Source organism: Acanthochromis polyacanthus, chromosome 2 (genome assembly GCF_021347895.1).
Source record: "Acanthochromis polyacanthus isolate Apoly-LR-REF ecotype Palm Island chromosome 2, KAUST_Apoly_ChrSc, whole genome shotgun sequence".
In the NCBI taxonomy this organism is placed as follows: Eukaryota; Metazoa; Chordata; class Actinopteri; family Pomacentridae; genus Acanthochromis; species Acanthochromis polyacanthus.
In genome coordinates this window covers 21,018,271-21,038,024 of record NC_067114.1, presented here as the reverse complement: position 1 = coordinate 21,038,024, position 19,754 = coordinate 21,018,271, and the positions used below count along the sequence as shown (strand labels likewise).

At 41.9% G+C, this 19,754-nt stretch overlaps 2 protein-coding genes across 20 annotated transcripts in view; both read right to left on the bottom strand.

Annotated features, from left to right (window-relative positions):
• Positions 1-19,754, bottom strand: part of LOC110959593 (protein mono-ADP-ribosyltransferase PARP6) — a 331,374-nt gene that overhangs the window by 160,876 nt on the left and 150,744 nt on the right. The gene's annotated exons all lie outside the window — the stretch shown is intronic.
• The window catches only part of celf6 (CUGBP Elav-like family member 6), a 145,235-nt gene that overhangs the window by 35,425 nt on the left and 90,056 nt on the right, over positions 1-19,754 (bottom strand). For 7 of the 12 annotated variants that reach the window (XR_007937626.1, XM_051938714.1, XM_022206495.2 and 4 more), the window contains exons 3-5: positions 18,315-18,363; positions 6,313-6,441; positions 2,302-2,381 (exon numbers count right to left, since the gene is read on the bottom strand). Coding sequence is in view for 11 of the 12 variants with exons in the window: in XM_051938714.1 (XP_051794674.1) it covers positions 2,302-2,381; positions 6,313-6,441; positions 18,315-18,363 (258 nt within the window). In the remaining variant the exon portion in view is untranslated. The remainder of the gene's footprint in view (positions 1-2,301; positions 2,382-6,312; positions 6,442-18,314; positions 18,364-19,754) is intronic. The other 5 variants (XM_022206497.2, XM_022206500.2, XM_051938707.1 and 2 more) reach the window with 3 other exon arrangements.

Sequence of the window (19,754 nt, the reverse complement as noted above, 5' to 3'; positions counted from 1 at the left end):
TGAAAAGGGCTGTTCATGCCCGATACCCGCGCAACCTGACAGAGCTTGAGCAGTTTTGCAAAGAAGAATGGAGCAAAATTGCAGTGGGCAGATGTGCAAGACTGACTGAGACCTATCTACACAGACTCACTGCTGTGATTGCAGCCAAAGGTGCATCTACTAAATACTGACTTGAAGGGGGTGAATAATTATGCAAACAGTTATTTTCATTTATATAATTTTCTTTCATTAACAGTACTTTATAGAAATCGGTTTTTACTTTGACATTAAAGAGTTTTTTCCAAAAAAGTTTTTGTTAAAAAAGCTAAATTTTATTGACCATGATTGATTTATGAAAGCAATAAAAAGGAAAAACATCAAAGGGGGTGAATACTTATGATAGGCACTGTATGTTGTAAACAAAAAAGTGTCAGTCTTCAGTATTAATCTACAATGAAGAAAATAATACAAATAAATAAAAAGCATTGAATGAGAAGGTGTGTTCAAACCTTTGACCAGTAGTGTTTTTGCTGATAACATCAAATTTTAAATAAACTTTCATCATACCGCTTCTAAATTAAACACACTTCAAAATGTCAATGATTCACTGTCTCAAAAGGTAAATATTATAATAGAAATCCACCAGTTGTACAGTAATTATGCTTGAAAGCTGTTCAAACTAATCACCTACACTATTCAGATATTGGGCTGTTCAAGGAAAAATATCCTCTGATAATTATAAAATGAAAATATGCATTCATGTTTTGATTTGTTCTTGTTTCTAAATAGCTCAAAATGTTCTGTTTCTCTATTCTCCCACTTGTGGGAAAAAAAACATCCTTTTGAGCTCACTGACTGGTTGTTAGTTGTCAGACATTTTAGTCTGCATCATCAAAGTTGCATCAGGATGTCTTATAGCAGCTTCCTATTGGCTTTTTCACAGTCAACATAATTTCAGTGGACAGCTAGAACGAGAACGACTTGCATAAAAACCTACACACATTAAGACATGACAAAATTACTTAATGTTAATCTTATGCCCATGCACAATTGCGGCAGTGTTCCATATCACCTTACTTTTATATTTAGCACATTTCCTACATTACCCTGTTGCAGATATTTTTGACTGAAATGTCAGTGAATTTTACTTTGTCAATATATAGCAAGAAAGACAAATCCAAAAATATTGGTCTGTTCCTACTAGACATGTCAGTAGGAGAGTTTTTTTTAAATGTGAGCTCTAATAACAGAGCATATTTCTTTGTCATTCTCTCCTGGAAGTATTAACAAATCAAATTTTAATGTTCAATGCATCTAGTTGCATACAATTTGAAGCGGGAATAAGTGGAATAAATTATCAGACTAGTTGTTGCAATTAATTATTTGCTATATCCATGTACTATCTAAAGCGAAATGCTTTATGTGCTTTTTATTCTTTATATTCACCACATAGTGAGCAACAAATGAAATGCACCTCAGAACAAACTCACACCTCCAGTATCATCCCATATAATGCCTCTACTATAAATGCACAGTTCCTCGTTTTTCAATTTCCATCATTCAACCTGTACCTTTCCTTCAATTTCAACTTTTATAAATAACATATTAGCATATACAGTACAATGTCTGCTGAGGACACATTCAAGGATTCATGTGCAGTGCACGGTAATCATATCTTTATAAGACTGTGAATGTAAACACTCTATATCTGTCTGCTGAAAAAGTAGTTTGAATAGCAAGAGAAGGAAATGGATATTGAGTGAAAAGATAGAGATACAGAGTATGCAGCTGTGCACTTTAAGGTAGCGGATGCTGACTGTGAGAATCGTTTGTGTGGTGTGTGTGATAGTGCATAGCGAGAACGTATGTGAGTCTGGGCTGCGGATTTGGTTTGAAAAGAGTCACTGTGGTGACCATACAGAGATATGTATGTATTCTGGTTTATGTTTTTGTCCTGAATATATGAGATTGTTTTCTAAGACATAAAAAAGACAAAGACACTCAGTACTGAATTTCAAGAAGAGGCATGCAACCTTCAATGGGAGCATATGTGGGGAAAAGAAAACTTTAAAGGAAGACCTGGTCAGTGTCTGTCTCTAACAGTGCAGAAAGAGTTAGAAAGTTCCCCAGACTTATTGTAAACTTTAGAGTAGTCTTCTTTAAACCTTTATAAAACAAAGTCCACAGGAAAAACAACTGGCCTTATAGAGAACCTACCTCTAAATATGGCAACATCAAGGGTGAAAACAGTTGTTGGCAAGTGCATTAAATAAACATCAACTGTATTTTTATGAAAGCACTTGTTTTAAGTGTGTTACTTACAGGCATAGTCTGTCCACCATGCAAGCTGTTGATGGCGGCCTGCGCTTCTGCGTGGCTGGAGAACTTGACAAAGGCACAGCCTGTATACACAGAAAGAGAGAAAAATAGAGCAAGATGGCATTGAATGTCGGGATGAAAAAAATATTCAATATCATTGTTTTCATGTTATCTGCTTTGTAAATATATTCTGCCATTTGTGTGTTGCGTGCATAACTCTGAATAAATCAGTTTAATTGTTGTGAAGGCATTTGCTGCTTGGAACATCCTGTCCCTTGCCCATTTCTAATTTGACCCACCCCACTTTAGCGCATGGAGCCAAGGCATTTACTATCCTGACTTGTTTGTGATTATTAATCTGTTTAATATTTACACATTGTGATTTGTGTGCAGTCACTCATAAAAGAGATTATGATGACAAAGGCATAGTATTATAATCTGCCTATCTAACCGAATCTTTGCGCGCATATAATTTCAGATGGGGGGCTTTGCTCAAGGGGCATTCAAATCATCTTAAATCTGTTGTGTAGTTAATGCGCAATAGGAAAAGTCAACATGAAAAGTTGGCCAGAAGACAAGGGAACAGGCATTGGTAGCATTATTCTGGAGACTCATTGCATTACCAATTCAAATGATATTAGCAACAAAAAAATGAGGTTGTTAATAATGCATAATATAAATTTTAGAAGTGTACATATCATGACAACAGGATGAAACAGTGTTTCAGTGTGTAGGTAAGGACAGACATTAAACTAACATAACATAAAGAGAAAGCTACTGACCTGAAGTACAGTGGAACTGAAATGTGGTAATTTTTCCAAAAGCCATTAAATTAAAAAAGAGCTATTTCTCTAAGCTTTATGGTCGTCATAGACTGCAGAGGGTATTCTGTTATGTCCTATTCTTATCCTTGCCTTCAGGTAGCTCATGTGTTAAGTCAAGAGATACCTAATTAACAAACCCGTGGATTAATTCTGCCCACTTCCCATTAATCGAATAGCAGTGGTGTCTTAGAACCAGACAGGCTTTTCCTGGGTTTAGTCCCTATATTCCTGTGAACTGCTGATACCTATTTGAAAAAAGGTTGCACATATTCAAACAATCACTCTGTTCTACATTACCAAAGGAGTTGTGATGATTCATTCAATCTACAAACACTGATAGGTAGGCTCAGGAGATATTCTGTGTCTGGCAGCAACCCATTCACTTCTACATCTCAGGAGTCAGATTTGCTTTCCCAACAAACAAATTAATAATTTTCTGTCAAAATCAAAAAGGTTGAACTGAGACACATGCAGTGTGTGTGCAATCAATGGGGGGCAATTTCCACCTTTACCTGAGGCTTTTCTTTCCACATTCAAGTCACATGATAAATGTCGAGCATTTTAAACTGTTGTGTGCGGAAACGTGGTGAGTTGTAAAGGCCATGTGTTTTCTGTACTGTCAAATGTCCTCAAAGCTGCATAGATCTACAGAGGCAAACGGATAAGTCAAAGAAGCCTTTGATACTGTCACAGCACTCTAGCACCCTTTTACTTCACGTAAACGTCCCTCCGGGTAGAGGCAAGAAAGATCTTCATTTGTCCGACTGAAATGCATCGGCCCACTGTGTCCCATTTGACTGCCACTCTGTTTTTAAAAAGGAACAACCACATTTAACCTTTGTAGCAGAAATTTTAAGGGCCAGTTTGTTGTCACAAAAGCTTTTTGATTTTGCAAGACAGCAAAACTTGCTGCTGGTTCCCTAACGAGGCAATTGAATATTGTGCCAGGGTCCCAGTGACCTCAGCAGCTTGGCCCAAACAGAGCAGACACACTAACTGCAGGGCTTGGCATACACCGTCAGTGCCAAAGTCATGTTGAACATACAATGTCCTCAGATTTCTCATCAGAAAACGGCGCTGTAGCCTTGCTTTTGCTGACCTAAAAAAAGTTAAGGGACACAGAGCACAACATCTCAAAAGAATTGGAAATGCTACAGCCTCATAAATTATAGTGCACATTTGAGTTTTTGAATTTGATGGCTCAGAATGAGTTGGGGAAAAAGGAAAAAGAGAGATTGTATTGCTTTCAAGCGGGAGGATCTGCACTGCCTTTTGAATTCCCGGGGTAATAATATGTATGCATGAATTCCATCCCTCTGGATGGGTGACATTTATAACACAACTTAATTATAGACCTAAAAGCCATCTCTCTATTATTCCTGACAATTCGAGGCTCTATTCAACTCTGGCAGCAAGTGTTGCACTTTGAAAGTACTTTGAGGAGCAGCGCCATAGAGAGATGGATGTTAAACTTCTCGGCCTTTTTATTGGGTGAAGAGGGGTGCTGAAAAGCCTCTGAGTAGCGTAAATTTACATCAACAGGGGACAAAGCCTCTACCATGGAACAGATAGCACTGTCAATTTCAAGGTCTGTCTCATTCAAATTACGGGAACCTCATCCCAAGCGAGGCGACTGGCAAAATAATTTGCCGTAACATCCCGTAATGATTGCGTGGGACTGTTGCACAGTGACTGATAGGACCAGATACCTATATATGAGACCTTTGTCTGGAGGTGGCATTCAGAGTTAACATTACTCTACAGTTTTCCATTTCATAGCAGTGAAACTTGAAGAAAAGGGAATGATCAAGTCAGTGATAATAGAGACAAATACCAAAGCTGGAAGCGTATGGCATGTGAAGAGCGAGAGAGAGAAAGAAAGAGTTGAGGTGAGGGGCACAGGAGGGTGAAAAAGAGTAAAAACGCGAATGAGGGGGAAAACTAGCTCCTGTCTGACACACCAGCACCGGCCTTATTTCATTTTATGTGCTGTCAATCAGCTTGAGGCATCTGAGCAGACAGGAAGACAGGGAGCCAGATAGGAAGGGAGAGACAGCAAAAGAGGAAACAAGCTAGGGAAAAAGAAAGGTATTGGGCCGGTGGGGCGACGCAGAGCAATAGACCCGGGATTAACAGTGAGAGGAACAGATGTAGACACAGATAGGTGTGTGGTTCAGTATAGCCAGGCTTTCTCTTTGATATACTCAGAAGGCTTTGCAAGATTGCACATTATCAACCCCTCCCTTGCCTTTCCCACACATCCCTCTCACACATTCAGAAGCTTCATATAGAAGAATAAATCATAGTCAACAGAGAGAAGAAGAAGGTAGAGGTTCAGAGCAATATCATTGGCGTTATCGCTCCAAATGTGGCTGTGAGACAGAGATCCATCACAGGATGATTGGGAGCCCCTTTGCACCCTCAGAACAATCCCACCTGCATCGCACATTTTCCAGCAATCTTTAATTTGACCACGCTCTACTAACCAAATAGCACATAAGCCACAGACATGAATGCATAAGCTGTTCCTGAATGCAGGCAAATCTGCCGCACAGTGAGTGACAGCAGCAAAACCCAGAGCCTGGCTGTTTTATTTACAGTAGGACATTATCGTCCAATGGTGTCTCTGGGGAGGGATGATGGGACTGTGGGAAACAAACATGATTACACCCCTCCGCTTTTCAGATAACAGGACAAGGAGGAGGAGGAGGAGGAGGAGAGGGGTGAGCAGAAAGACGAGGTGTTGTATGATGTATTTGCTGAGTACAAGCCCAGGGTGAGAGGAGCTGCCGTGATGAAGAGACAACATAAGAAGTTTGGGAAGGAAAGAAAAAAGGGAGAGAGGAGCGAGAACAAAAAAAAAGTGGGGAGGAGGGGGTAATACAAAAAGTAGTGAGAAAAAGAAAGTGGGAGGCAGGAAGTGTCGGAGCGCGGTGACAATGAGGTATGAAAGAAATGCGAGCGCGACACATAAGAGGCAGTGAAAAAACACAGTAGCTGAAGGGGAGGATGAGTTATTCAGAAGAGCAGAGTGGATCACAGACAATGTCAATGAGTGTACCGCAGGTGAAGCATGGCTCTGAAAATGCAAAGAGCAGAAAGAGAAACAGCACACATATAGACAGACAAAGGGATTAAGAGGGACAGACGGAGGGGGAGAAAAAGGAGTGGGAGGTGTGTGGGCTCTGACCCTTACTGGCCCCATCAGGCCCTCGCAGGACGGTGCACTCCTCGATCTGGCCGAAGGTCTCGAACAGCCGCCGGACATCGTCCTCGCTCTGCTGCTTGCCGAGCATCCCCACAAACAGCTTCCTGTCTTCTGGATAGGAATAGAGAGAGGGGGAGGAAGGGGGAGGAAGAGGGAGGAGGGCGGGTGGAAGAGAGGAGAGAACAGAGAAATGCTACAGCTGATGGCACCGTTCTGCAGAGCTGAGAGGAACTTGTGCAACTCAAACCCCCCTTTTATCAGCAGTCTGCTGTGTTGTAGCTGCTGCTGCTGCTGCTGTTGTTGTTGATCTTACTGTTGTGTGGTGTGCCACCCCGCCCCGGTATGAGGGAGATATATTCCTGTTTCCAGAGAGCTATTCAAGTCTGCCGCGGTGATGTTTGATACAGATGATGTTTGGCGCACTGTGAGTTTCAGGTAAAGGTAGAAAGAGAGCGAGAATATTTTGCTCAGGTAGACAAACTGTTAGATCGTCTGGTTGCTTAAGTCACCATGTTGAAAGGGAACATGGAACAAGAACATGTTATTGCATTTTCTCATCACAAAAGCAGTAGGAATTATAATAACAAGCTCCATGTCGAGGGTGGGCAGTGACTAATATCTGTGGAAGTTTTAAAGGTCTTCCCACATTTGCAGCACGATGATAACTTCGAGAAAAGTAGCCAAACTGAACAGTGTCTTAATCAATGTGTACATTTTTCTCAATTAAGTTGACATTTTCTGATCTACTCCATTTTGTGTTGGGTATATAATGCAAAATAAGTCATATGGAGACAAAGGTTAAGCCACATTTCTTCAGCGTGAATGATTGTGTTTGGGAACAAATACTCGACTCCCCTGAAGTAATGGATGAGGCTTTTCAATATGAAGTTTTCTGTGGATAATTATGAGCCAAAGGTTTGCAGATTTTTCATTATTGCCACAAACAAAAGCCAGAATTACCTAGATTTACATTCTCCTACATAGTCCTCTATACATTGTTTATGGTTAAATATTTTTTCTGCATTATTTTCTCTTGCCCTGTGATAGAAAATGGTGCTTATAATTCGCAACATTTGAACTATGAAAGCTACAAGGACTAGTTCTCATGTCTCACAATGAAGGAAAGAGAAGACATTACAGTGGTTTATATTGTGATACACGAGCCTTGCTAAAGATTTCTGGTGATTGTTGTGGTTGTATTTGCTAGTTTATTTTTTAGTGTTATGAATTAGAGACTTTATTTTTATATTGCAGAAAAATATAGCTGTCTTCATTCTATGGTGACTAATTCTGCATAAAGCGCAACAATAAACTTTAACTTACTGCTGCATATGATTCATTAAAATATCAGATTTTGTAAAGATTGTTCTTAAAGGTCTTGGATTAGTGGTCAAATAAAAGGGTTGAAGGAATGGTCTCAGAAATGTTGGTTAAATCTAGTGTGAATTTTTATTTTGTATGACATTGAGCTCCAACTATTCCCAATGTTTTTACAAATACTCAACTGGAGTGAAATGTTGAAGGTTTCGGGTCTCCTGCGACCACTTGTACTCCATGTCCTAGTTGCTCCCTGAGCTCCAGAAGGGGGCACTCACGTTCAGATGTATGGGCTCCATACCACTAAATTTTGGCCGGTCAGAAAGCTGGATTTTTCTAATTAATCTTCCCAGTGCCCTGGCATTAGACAGAGCATTCATCTTCTTTACATCTTTTACATTATGCATCTCCTATTCCGCTGTGTTGTGGAATGAAATGGCTACTAGCAAGAACCTATCGCCAGAACTGATGGAAAGTGGCAGGAAGAGGAAGAAGAGTTTATTGGAAATGACACTGTTGATCTTCAGTGTGAGTCATTTGACTGGTAGGGAGCGGGGAGGAACGTAGGGCGAGAGCATCACCTGGGCCTCGACAGATGTGACGCCTCCTGTACCTGCCAGGCCCCATTAGACGCAGCTGTTCTAAAAATAAAGCACCAGGGCTTCCTTTTTGCAGCGGGGAAATCGGATCCTGTTCCATTCCTGTAAAGTTCAAATGAGACACGTGCCTGCTACCCGCTTGGCCACACAAATGAGCACCTGCATAATCAATAAGGCCACGCTGCCTGGTCTCTTCTGCTGCTGTTGTAGCTGTGGTGTCAGTCCATGTTCCTGTAGTCACGCCTCACACAGCAGGGCTCCTTAAACCCACCAGCTGAGCCTGATACTACTGCTCATTACTGCTCCTCCCCTGTTGAGGCTCCAGGGGTGGAAGTGAGCGAGAACCCCGAGGAGATCACCACAGCCATTTATATCGACTGGGATTTAGCAAAGACCGACAGGAGGACAGACATCTAGCTGGATATCGAGCATCAGTGGAGCGCTGCGTAACTGTAAAGACATTCTTGAACAGGTGGTGGAGAGAAATAAGCCTGACCCCTGTCTGCGGCACTAAAGGTGAAGTGATGCAACAGCCCGCCCAGACTGCATGTGACTTTGCCATGATGGTCCCCTCCATCTTTCAGGTTTTCACGGAGGTGTCACTGTTGCAACTTAAATGGGCAGAGTGCAGTTTTACAGGCCTCCTGCAGTGTGTTAATGTTTTGGGACAAAAGTCTCATCTCGGTCCTGGCCCGAGGAGATCTAATGGCGGCTTTACAAGGCTAATTAACAAGCCATGAGCGAGGTAATGAACTTTCCAAATGTGCTGGCAAACGCAAAAATAAATTACACCCCAGTGAAGGCATTAAAGGAAGTGTGAGTGTACTTCTGAGCCTTCCTTTGGGAGAGCCACAGTGAGAAAATGAATTTGGAGCTGCTATCTTTTCATTGCCTGACCTAAGAGTGTCTCAGTCGGCCCACTGCATGCCCTGGCCAGTGTATAGATTGCTATTAATTAGTCCACTTTGCACCTGTCTCCAAAGCAGCTCTTATTGGATTTTGCAAGTTCCCACTCATCTCCTATGGCCACTCGCAAGCTTTAAATTGGCGTTTTATGAATATGAATAAATATTCTGTAATGCACCCTCTGCACAAGGAGATGATTCCACAACTCTAAATGAGCCCAACAAGTTATCCATTAAAAGTGGGGAGTGGAGGGGAAAAAAAAAAGAACACTCTTCTCTAGTACAGTCATGCATTTGCATTAAGAGGGGTGAGGACCTTCCTATGGAACTGACTGAGGATACAGAAGTATGACAAAACTCGTTGAGCTGACTGTTTGACCTCTTTGTACTTATCTCTCATTGAGAGGGGCTCATCTTATCCTTGTAACAGAGCTGAGCCACACAGCTGGAGAACATTTGAGCTCTACAGCACTTCTCTGCTCTACTCTGAAGAGACCTTTGTAATCTGCTCTTTAAACACTGCCACTACTTTAAAATAATAACGTGTGTGCATGCGTGTATGTTAGTCGGGAAGCTGGCTACATTATTTAGATTTTGCACCCACAATCACCATGCATATCTGCAACATTTCTGCTGTGTGTGGATATAGCTGATTCAAAGATACGTAGACTATTTCATACTGTGTGTCCACGGAGGCATTCATATTCCGTATAAACAGTATGCTTTGTGTCTATGCCGGTGCTGATGTGAACACAAAATAGTGAGGTTTTATGTCAGGCCTCAGCCAGTGCACACTCACTTCCTCTCACACACACACTGTCATCCACACTTTATTTATTTTATTTTTTGACTCCCCCCAGTGCTTCGTCTCCTGACTGAAGATGGGAGCAATTGTGTGGAAAATGGTTCCATGTCAGTCTCCAGCCATGTCCAAACTGAGGTGGCATGTGGACAGCCCCGTTTTATGAATGCAAATAAAAAAGGAGATCAAAAAAGTTATCAAAACACTACTGACATCTGACAATTGCTTGTCTCAGGAAGCCTTTTCATTTCAGTGCCCGGTATATTAAAAATTAATGGATTTTGCACAGACGCCATATGCTGTCAAGATTGATGCTTCTCCCTCTGGAATAAAGTGCTACTTGTGTTGTAGGCTGCGGTATATGCATATAGATTGTGCTTTTCTTTTTCTCTGCTTCTCCTTTTGTCTCCCTATTGCTCCCTGCACATCTTCCTCTTTACTCTTTATTGTCATCCCTCACCCTTCTCTGTCTCTCCAGGCAAGGAATCAGTTGCTGTGAAGTCTACTTTTCAAAAGTTTCTGCTTTTGTTTGCCAATAATGGGAATATTCTCTTTAAAGAAGTATTCTCCTGCTCCTGTGTCGTGGTAAATATTTTTCTCTCTCTCTGTTTTTTTTTTTCATGGTTCTATCACTTATTGCCCGCTGGCAGTATAGTCAGGGAAGCTTGGTAGTAGTAAGTGTTCAGAAAGCATGGACAGCTGCATCCAACGATAAAAGATGCATGCTAGTCCGCTGGGTGCATTTCAAATGCAGAGTAATGTTCCAGGCAGCACAACAAAGAAGTTGTGCTTCTTATGGACTCATTAGAAAAAGCCTGATGCTGGTACGCTGCTGCCTGGGAGGCCCGCCACCAGACACGCTGACGCATGTAGGCGTACAGACTGGGTGCACAAAATGTGGGGGAACTGCTGCTTAATATTGAGTTTGACTTTGTGTTTAATCATCTAGTGTATTTCCCTGTTGTGTGGAGACGACAAGAGTCTGCTGAGAATTAAAATATGCCATTTGATTTTAGTATGAGCTTTTTAGATAATGAATGTTAAATATTTACAAATCATGGAGAAAAACAAAATCCAAGAATATCTTCTTTTTGGATACATTTGAAGTTGTCAGAGACATTCTTTTGTTATGTAGCACGTTATCTGACCACACTTTCACATTCGACTGAATTTACCATTACCCAGCAACTTCAGGTAATAACTCGCCTCCTTCAAACCTTATTTAGTTGCTGAAATGTTATGCCACTTCATACCTTTTTTTTTCAGATAAATGGATACATTGTTATTATGTTTCTTGTGGAAGACATTTTGTTGAAAGCAGCTCATGAACAGATTAATCCTATCTTAGAGAAGCAATCACTGACAGTAAAAATAATGCTCAATCACTGGTAAAATTATAAACAAATTAGGCACTTATATGACAAAAGCACTAGTTGCAAACTTATAAAGACGTGAAAATGAAGGGTCCTGGAAACAGACGACATGGCTACACATGTACAAATTGAATTTCGTCTTAGGGAGCAATAAATTATCTTTAAATAGCAGCACACACCTCATTTATTTAATATCAGTTCTAGGTCAGACATGTAAACAGAACAAAAGCCACAGTAGAACAAGTTTGATAATATAACATGCTAGATCAAAGCTTTTATTTCTTGTCATCTGGGTACTATCAGTTTCATTTTTGACCTCAGCAGAAGTAGAAGAGGACTTGCCACAGGGGTTTGCACGTACACTGGGTTTAGATGAACCAGATAAAAACAACTCAAATCACAACTGGATGCACTAAGACTAAAAAATCAGCAGACTTCTCATGTATTAGAAATGTGTGTCCCCCATTGTGCAAAAGCTTGTGTCCAGAGAGAGAACTTTCAGACGGTGCTGATGATTTAAAAAAAACAACTTAATATTATCTGTGTTTACATAATGAAATCAGCATGTATAGTTTAAAATAGCAATTGGAGAATCTACGCTGTTTTCAGTAAAGCAAGATCTCACAAAGCCATGGTACCTAGTCAGTTGAATTAATCAACATTCTTCACTTGTTTCAGTTCCATGGACTGATTCATTTTAGAAATAGTAGCTGTTGGCATGAATGCCATCTTTTTGAGACATCAGGAGTACAAGCAAGTGCTTTTAATTACACAAATCATTTCATTAAAAAAATACCAATATTGCTAGATGAAGTACAATATTTAAGAGGAATACTGAATAATGTCACAGTTATGCACTTACTCAACCAATTTCCTTTTGCTGTCCTATCCTTTTGTTATCAGTTCAGGGTTTTTTCTAAGTTAAAAATGAAAACACCTCCTCCACTCAAATGTGTTTTGGTTGTTGTTACTGTTGACAGAAGTTTGACCTTCACTGTGCAGAATGTGTTTTCATCCGTTGTGTCTGTTTTGTTCGGCTGAAATTGGAGGATTTCTCTGTGCTAACCTATCTAATTTAAGTTTTTAGTGTGAACTAGTAAGCTGTATTTGTGACACAAAACCTGTGTAGAAACTGGTCTTGGTTCAGTAGGCAAGTTATAGTGTCTTTCCACTGCAGAAACTTGGGACAGGTGTGCGTTTGCACAAACATTTACAGAAATGACCCCTCTAATCAACCCTATCTACTTTCCTCTTTTCAGTGTGGTATGGGATACGAAAGCTTCGACTGCATCTCCCAGTGTGCCAAAAATCGACCAATAGTTACTGGATGTAATTCTACTTCTATGAGCATACTGGAAAAAGGGCAATGGAGGGTTTATGTCAGCCTATTTAGCCTATTTTACATGTTAAAGAGGAGAAGCCGGCTACTAAACAAGGAAATTGAGAGGGTAGAAGAAATGTTTCCTTATGCCTTTTCTGGATTTAACCAATCAGCGCTGTTTTCTCCAACTTTACCCAATTAGTGTGAAGCCTTGCACAGATGTTTATTTAGGGCTGCTAAATGGATAAAAACTTGATCTACCACGAAAGTGACCCCAAATAAGGTTTCACAGGGGCAGTCCTCGCAGTCGAAAAATGCTAAATAAAAGTTCAACCCACCCTGAATAATCTCACATATTTGTGCGGTGGAAAAGAGCTTTGTAGATGCACTGAGAATTAACTGTTGGTGACATAGGAGACATCTTGTGTCCATTAGTTTAACATTTGAAATAATAATAATGAAAAAGCTAACTGCATATTTGTAGATGCTGGATTTTTTTTTAGTAAAGAAAGATGTCATTTAGAGTATTTCTCTATGCCTGGAGGGGATCTTTAATAAATCAGGCTTTGTATACAGTTAAAGTGCAATATGTGTTGAAGTTGAAGCATTGTAGTGAATAGAGAGTTAACTGTAAAACAACTAAAACAACAAGCTTAATGTGTATATCTGTGGAGCTGCATTTCTCAACTCCCCAAAGCTTTCCCTTTGCCTTTACACAACTCCTTCAACTACTTAATAAGCCCCATTCTCCTTCTAACTCATGTTTAGTTCCTACCCAACTAACAGAAGTAATTAGACCCTATCCCAGTGAAAATAATGTGCAACCACACACTAAACGTTTCTGCTTCTGGTCCCTATCTGATGTATGCAAGTGGATTATCCAGTATAGTGAGGTGGTAAATGGAATAATCAGAGGAGAACAAACACTCAAATTGTCAGCGTATCAAGCATGATGAGAGGATACCGGCTTTGTGTTTGTAAATGCATTACTCATAGCACTAGTGCTGTCACATCCATTTATCCAACGGAGTGGGAGGGAAGCTTTAAACCTTCTGCTACATATGATCAAAAACCAACAGAGAACTATCAAGAAATCCTGTGGGAAAGTGCCCACTACAGCCACCTCTTTTTTTTTTCTGCTTTAGAAACATATTTTTGATGGTGATGTCTAATCATGAAGCTCATTAGAAATAATTTAAATTAGTACCTTAAAACTTTTTTAATAATAAAAGTGAATTAATATCCTGGAATGGTCACTGTTGGAAATCCTGCCATTCCTTTGTGTCCATGTGTCCCCATGTCTCTACATGTCTCAGTGTATATATCAGCCACTACCAGGATTCTTCTTGACTTTTTAGAGTTTTGCACAATCGTGTCCAGAGGCACAGAGGGATCTTTTGGCTTCATTTGCATGTAAAGTGGTGCGCACTCCTCTGTGGGTGTGAGGTGCCTCTAGACAGCTCCTCCCCCGTGGCCTGCCAGACTGAACCAGCCAGCAGCCCTCACTCTTCCCTACCTGCTGGGGTGGGGCATGACAGCACAGTGTGCAACATCTTAAGGTCCTGTCAATCTCTCCACTGGCCGACTGAGGTCAGTCTTCTGAAGAGCAGCAGGTTGGCAAGGACAAACACGACCCATTCACAACGACTCCCCTCAGCCAGACAGACAAAAGGCATGGACAAGATATTAAAAAGGCTCACACAGGGCCGTTGAGTATCAAATATAGGGATGGCAATGCTCCTGGCACTGTATAAGTATCCAATAAAGCAAAAGTATCGGGAGCTAATAAACAAGTAGGGTAAGAAGACTGTGTAGACAAATGCACTGTGAATGGCAGATTGTGAAAAAGTCGATGTTGATGGAGGTTGCTGGGCATTTCAGGAGAGTGTTGAAACCATCTTATCAGAGTTAATAAAAGGAGAGGGTGTTGCTGGCTGACCCATCATCTTTCTTCTCATCAGTGTGGTCTCCAGTCTCACAGCAGTGGCTAGAGGAGTGGGACCTGGCTCCAAGATTGTGTTTAGATAATGGCCATCTCCAATCATAGATAATCTGGGCCCATCTTTTCTTCACAGACACAGCGGCAGACAAGGTCAGGGGGAAAAAGATTCCTGGCGAGGCGAGGCGGAGATAGGGATGGGGCGGCTCTGAGATGATTTACTGCTGAGATTCACTCAGCTGCCTCCATCACCCTCCGTTAACTTTCTCATCCTGTCGTCTCTTCCCCTCTCGCTCTTTTTGTCTTCCATCTCTCACTCTCTTGCATTCCTCCATGGGCCTTGTACTGAATCCCCACTTCTCTCTCTATCACTTGCTTCATCTCCCCTTTTGCACTGCAGTACCAATGAGAGAGAGAGAGAGAGAGGGAGAAAAAGAAACTAAGGAGGCAATAGGGGAGGACCAAGAGATGTCTACTGTTCCTCATTTCTGTCTGTTTTGGACAGAAGCAAATTGCTTGGGTTTCAAGTGGAAATATAGTGGTGGCTGCTTTTCCAGCAACCTCCACTGACCAAATGATGAATGCCTTGTTTGTGTCTCAATATTTCTGATTCCAAATCATGGAATAATAGGGCAGAATTGTGCAGAAAAACTAGTGTTAGGCACACCGCTTAGATATCGAATTAGTGGACAAGAGGTCATTTGACTCAGGGGACAGAAATAGATTTAAAGGCTGTGAAGCGTCCCGCCCAGGCTCCATTCTTCCTGAAAATCCAAGGAATAAAAATAACGTAAGATGTGAGTCATTGTAATAGACAGCCAGGGAATCGGGTCTGCGATCCACAATGGCAGCCGAGTGGCAGGATTGTGTGGCGCCAGGCACCCCCTAGTCATTTTCTGAGCACTGCTTTTGCTTCTCCTCCTGACACTTCCATATCCCTGGAGAGTTGACGTCTCTCAGGGACACAGTGAACAAAAGAGGGGCTACTGGAGTCTCCAAATGGAGTAATGGGCCCTAATGCCTGCACAGGCACGTAATCGAGACCCCTGCACAAGTTCCCATGACAGATAATTGCTAGTGTCTTGGTAGTGATAAATGTGACTCGATTCTAGAGGTGCAAATGTCCCGGTTCAGCCCTGGGTTTGACAAGTCTGGAGGCCCCCAGTGGGATTGGTGCACCTGACTGGCCCTCAGCCTTCTATATATGAATCTCTGGCTACTTTCTCTCCTTTAGTCAGCCCAAGCTGGGATGTCTATTTTCCTTTAACCACAAGCCTTCATAGTAAATCTCATTTCATTGTCAGCCACGACTGTGGTTTACTTCCCTGGCCTGTCTGCTGACTTCCTGTTGCCATTAACGCTCAATATCTCTGTTGGGGCCTGTCTGCTTGGTCTTATTTCATTCTGTGCTGTGTCCTATCCTGTCCTCCTATATAGAAAGTTCATCTGACAGACTAGCGGGGGCTGTGCCAGCGTAAGAGCCCTCTGTATTTCATTCACACTGCCTGTTTGTCTCCCTTCTCTTTCTGCCGAAAAAAGGGTAGTAATTGATATTGGGACCCATCCATCCTCCCCTCTTAAGCCCAGAGATCCAATTTATCTTGGTGAGAATGCCGATTGGCTCTCTCCCAGGCCTTGTCGGTCAGACTTTGCCTGTTTTTAGATGGCCGTTAATTAAAGTGCCGCCATGACAAAAATAAGATCTACATGGGGGTGTGTGTGGCAATAGAAATGGGCCATCTGATTCAGACTTGACCACATAAATCAGCCAAGTGGCTCAGTCTAATCTGACCTAGGCAGTCTAAATCACCACTCTGAAGTGAAAGCACAGGGCTGACATGGACCGGTCCAATTAGATCCAATTCAGCCCGTGTAAATCTTTAACTGGCTTAATCTGCATTAACCTCAGTGATGTTAGTCACAAATGGTTTCAGAATGATCTGGTCAATCACCATCTCAGTCAGACTGGAAGTGGAGGGCGGAAGCTGTGCAAGAGAATCAGCACAATGTCAAAGCAGATTTGCATATTTTAATTTAACAATTCGTGTCTAAACACATGGCTTTAGTTTTTTTTTTTTTAAGAATACAGATACAGTGTGTAAATTGAGTTCAACTGGAGGTTTAGTATCACAGTAGGAATTAAACTAATATTGCCTCAGTTCACTTTTAGACAGTTTGTGTCTGTGTAATTGTGTGACAGATACATTGATAAGAAGACGGCCAGGGACGTAGGCAGGAAGACGGGTAGATAGACAGCAAGGTACAAAGAGTAACCAAAAGTTCCAATACTTTCTATGGTGCATTAGCACAAAGTGCGTTATGGTCACGTGAAAGCAGCAAATGTCATTAGTTAGCATCCTGTGTGATAGTGTGCTAGCAACAGCAGGACCTGTTTCACATGTTTCTGTGACCACTGATGGGTGTGCACTACCAAATTCTCCATGGACTGCAAACTAGTGTACTAAACAAAACGTCAAATTCTGTGTCAGTCAGCAGCCCATGATGAGCCCACCTTCATGCCGAGGATCATCACTCATGATGAAAATTGAGTCTTTGGCTACCACCAAGAGAAGAAACTGCTGTTTTTATAGTAAATGAGTTTCCAAAATCAGACAAGACATATTAGATAAGGAGCGCATTAAGGGGCATGCTCATTGTTCTCTTAACGTTCAGGTTGCTGTGCATCAACCCTCCAGTGTTGGACTGTGCCTACGGCCAAGGCAGGATTCTACTGCAAGGTGTTTGAAAGAGAACATTCGACCTGAACTGTGGCATGATAGCACATAGAATGTGCTGCATGTCAGACCACAGCGCAGTGATTCTGCATGACTTTTTTAACCACAACAACACAATCATCACTTTCCACCTGCTCTACTCGCTGGATTTGGCTCCCTGTGACTTTTTTCGCCTCCCCAAAATTCAAACACCAGTTGAGAGGGCGCTGTTTTGACACAATTTAGAGGATCTAGTGCTCATTGCTGATGGTGCTTGACATGTTTACATAAAAGAACTTCCAGGGAGCATTTGAAGCGTTGTAGAAGCACTCGGAGCGCCTGTATCGCTTCACGGGGAGACTACAAAGACGATGACCAAATTTAAATGTGGTATGCTATTTGATTTTTAGAGGCACAGTCTCAGAGCTTTTTGATCATCCTTTATACTATAGAGTTTTTCTTGGTCCAATCAATTAGTTGTCCTTTTATTTTTAGACAAAACAGATTCGGAGCATACAATAAGAGTTCCAAACTTCTTAGATCAGCATACATAAAACTGATAGTCTCTCTCTCCAAGTAGTAAATGTGGTCACTTTCTGTAAGTTTATGTGTTTATGTTTATCTGTGTTTGTGTATCTTTGAGTGTATTCTCATCTTGTCTGTACATAGACTTTATTATCACTTTGTGGGAATTGAGGGGTGCATATCTTCCACTCTCTATTCTTCTCCATTCTCTCTATTTTATTTCTTTTTTCTCTCCATGTCTCTCTGTCTTGTCTTTGAACTGCTCCCAGTGACTGTGAACCTGAGACAGCCCCTCTGCTGGCACAGATGGGAAGTCAATAGAAGCAAGTGACCTATATTACGGGCTACTCTACTAACTCCCAGTGTGTCTCAAGTGAGAGCAGAATATTAAGGATTGCGTGAGCGCTGTTCAGTGTATTTGTGTGTTTGCGTGTGTGTGTGTTTTTTTGAAAGGGGGTGTGCAACAGAGACCAGGAGAAGGTTAATTACCTCCTCGTCCTTCGCTGTCGGCTGGCTTCACCTGGATGGGCCGGTTCATCTGGAGAGAGAGAAGCAGAGGCAGAGAAAGAAAGAGAGGGAAGGAAGAGAAGGGAAATCCCAGGTTAGCAGGAAACAATAGGAGTGGCAGCTACAATATGTGAAGTGGGGAGAAAAAACATGAAATGTGGCAATGTTCCTGGTGTTCATGTCCTGAGTTTGTCCTGCTCTGTGAGCTAAACACAAAAATCAAACAGTGACAATGGCGTAAAAAGAGATAAATCTGTGCAGTACTCCATGCCAACGTGTTTAATTAATCCAGGGCACTGCCTCTAGAGATGCCTGAATTCCCCTCACAGTTGAGCAGAATTAGCACTTTTCAATGACGGAGCCACACTGGGGTGTCAGATGGCACTTGGAGATTAATGCCATTACATCAGCCACTCCCAGCCCCACCGGGAGAGGTCCTTTCTGGCTGGCCCTTGCTCTTCCTGTCCCCTCCTGGCTCCAGACTCCCAGTCACCAGCTATATCCTGCTCATCCCTGACCCTCAGCAATCCTTCTTACTCTCCCTTCATCCCTTCCTCCTCTCCACCCAGAAGCCCTTTTGCAGATCACGACCAATATGCTATTGGTCTGGCCAGCCAACTCCTCCCTGCCCAAGCCCCCTCCTCCAGGATACTATTGAAAGCCACCGAGCAGCGTAGATATGAAACAGTTTATGAAAGGTTAGTAGTAGGGAATGGATAAACAACCTTTGTAGAGCCATTTTATAGAGATGTGAAAGGAAAAATATTGCCAAGCTAAGTTTAAAAAAAAAAACTTTTAAAAACTGCCTGCTGTGAATAAAAACTCCTCTGGTTTGTCGTCTCTGGTGTTGTCATATGGAAACAGAAATACTTGATACTGTGCTTCTCTAAAACAGGAATAATATCCCCTCTTTGCTCTGTGAAAAGGGTGGGTGTTTAGAGCCACCCTCCAAGACCCTTGCTTATTGAGGCTACCCACGTGCGTCATATTTGGCATTGTGTTTTATATTTGGCATTGTGTTTTTCTGGCTTCAGCTGGCAGTGGTCCTATCTTTCTAACTAGGCCATGCGGACAGGTCCAACATGTGAGTGCCAGTGAATGGCACACAGCGCTGCCCACTCAGATCAGTCAGCTAGGGCAGCACAGTGGGTGTTGGGCCCTCAGGCAACGCAACACTTGACAGCAGTTGACATGAGCTCAGACCATTGCTAAATATAGACCTCAGAATGGTGGACATGTATAGACGAGCGTATACATGGTGACACCCTGGGGACGTAATGTACTCTCCAAGCAATATGCTGTGACACTGGAACAAAGCTTAGCCAGATGACAGACACATCACAAAGGCAAGCACATGAAACTGTACACAAACATACACATGGAAAGAACTCAGAGAGAGGGCCAATAAAAGAAGTACTGCGA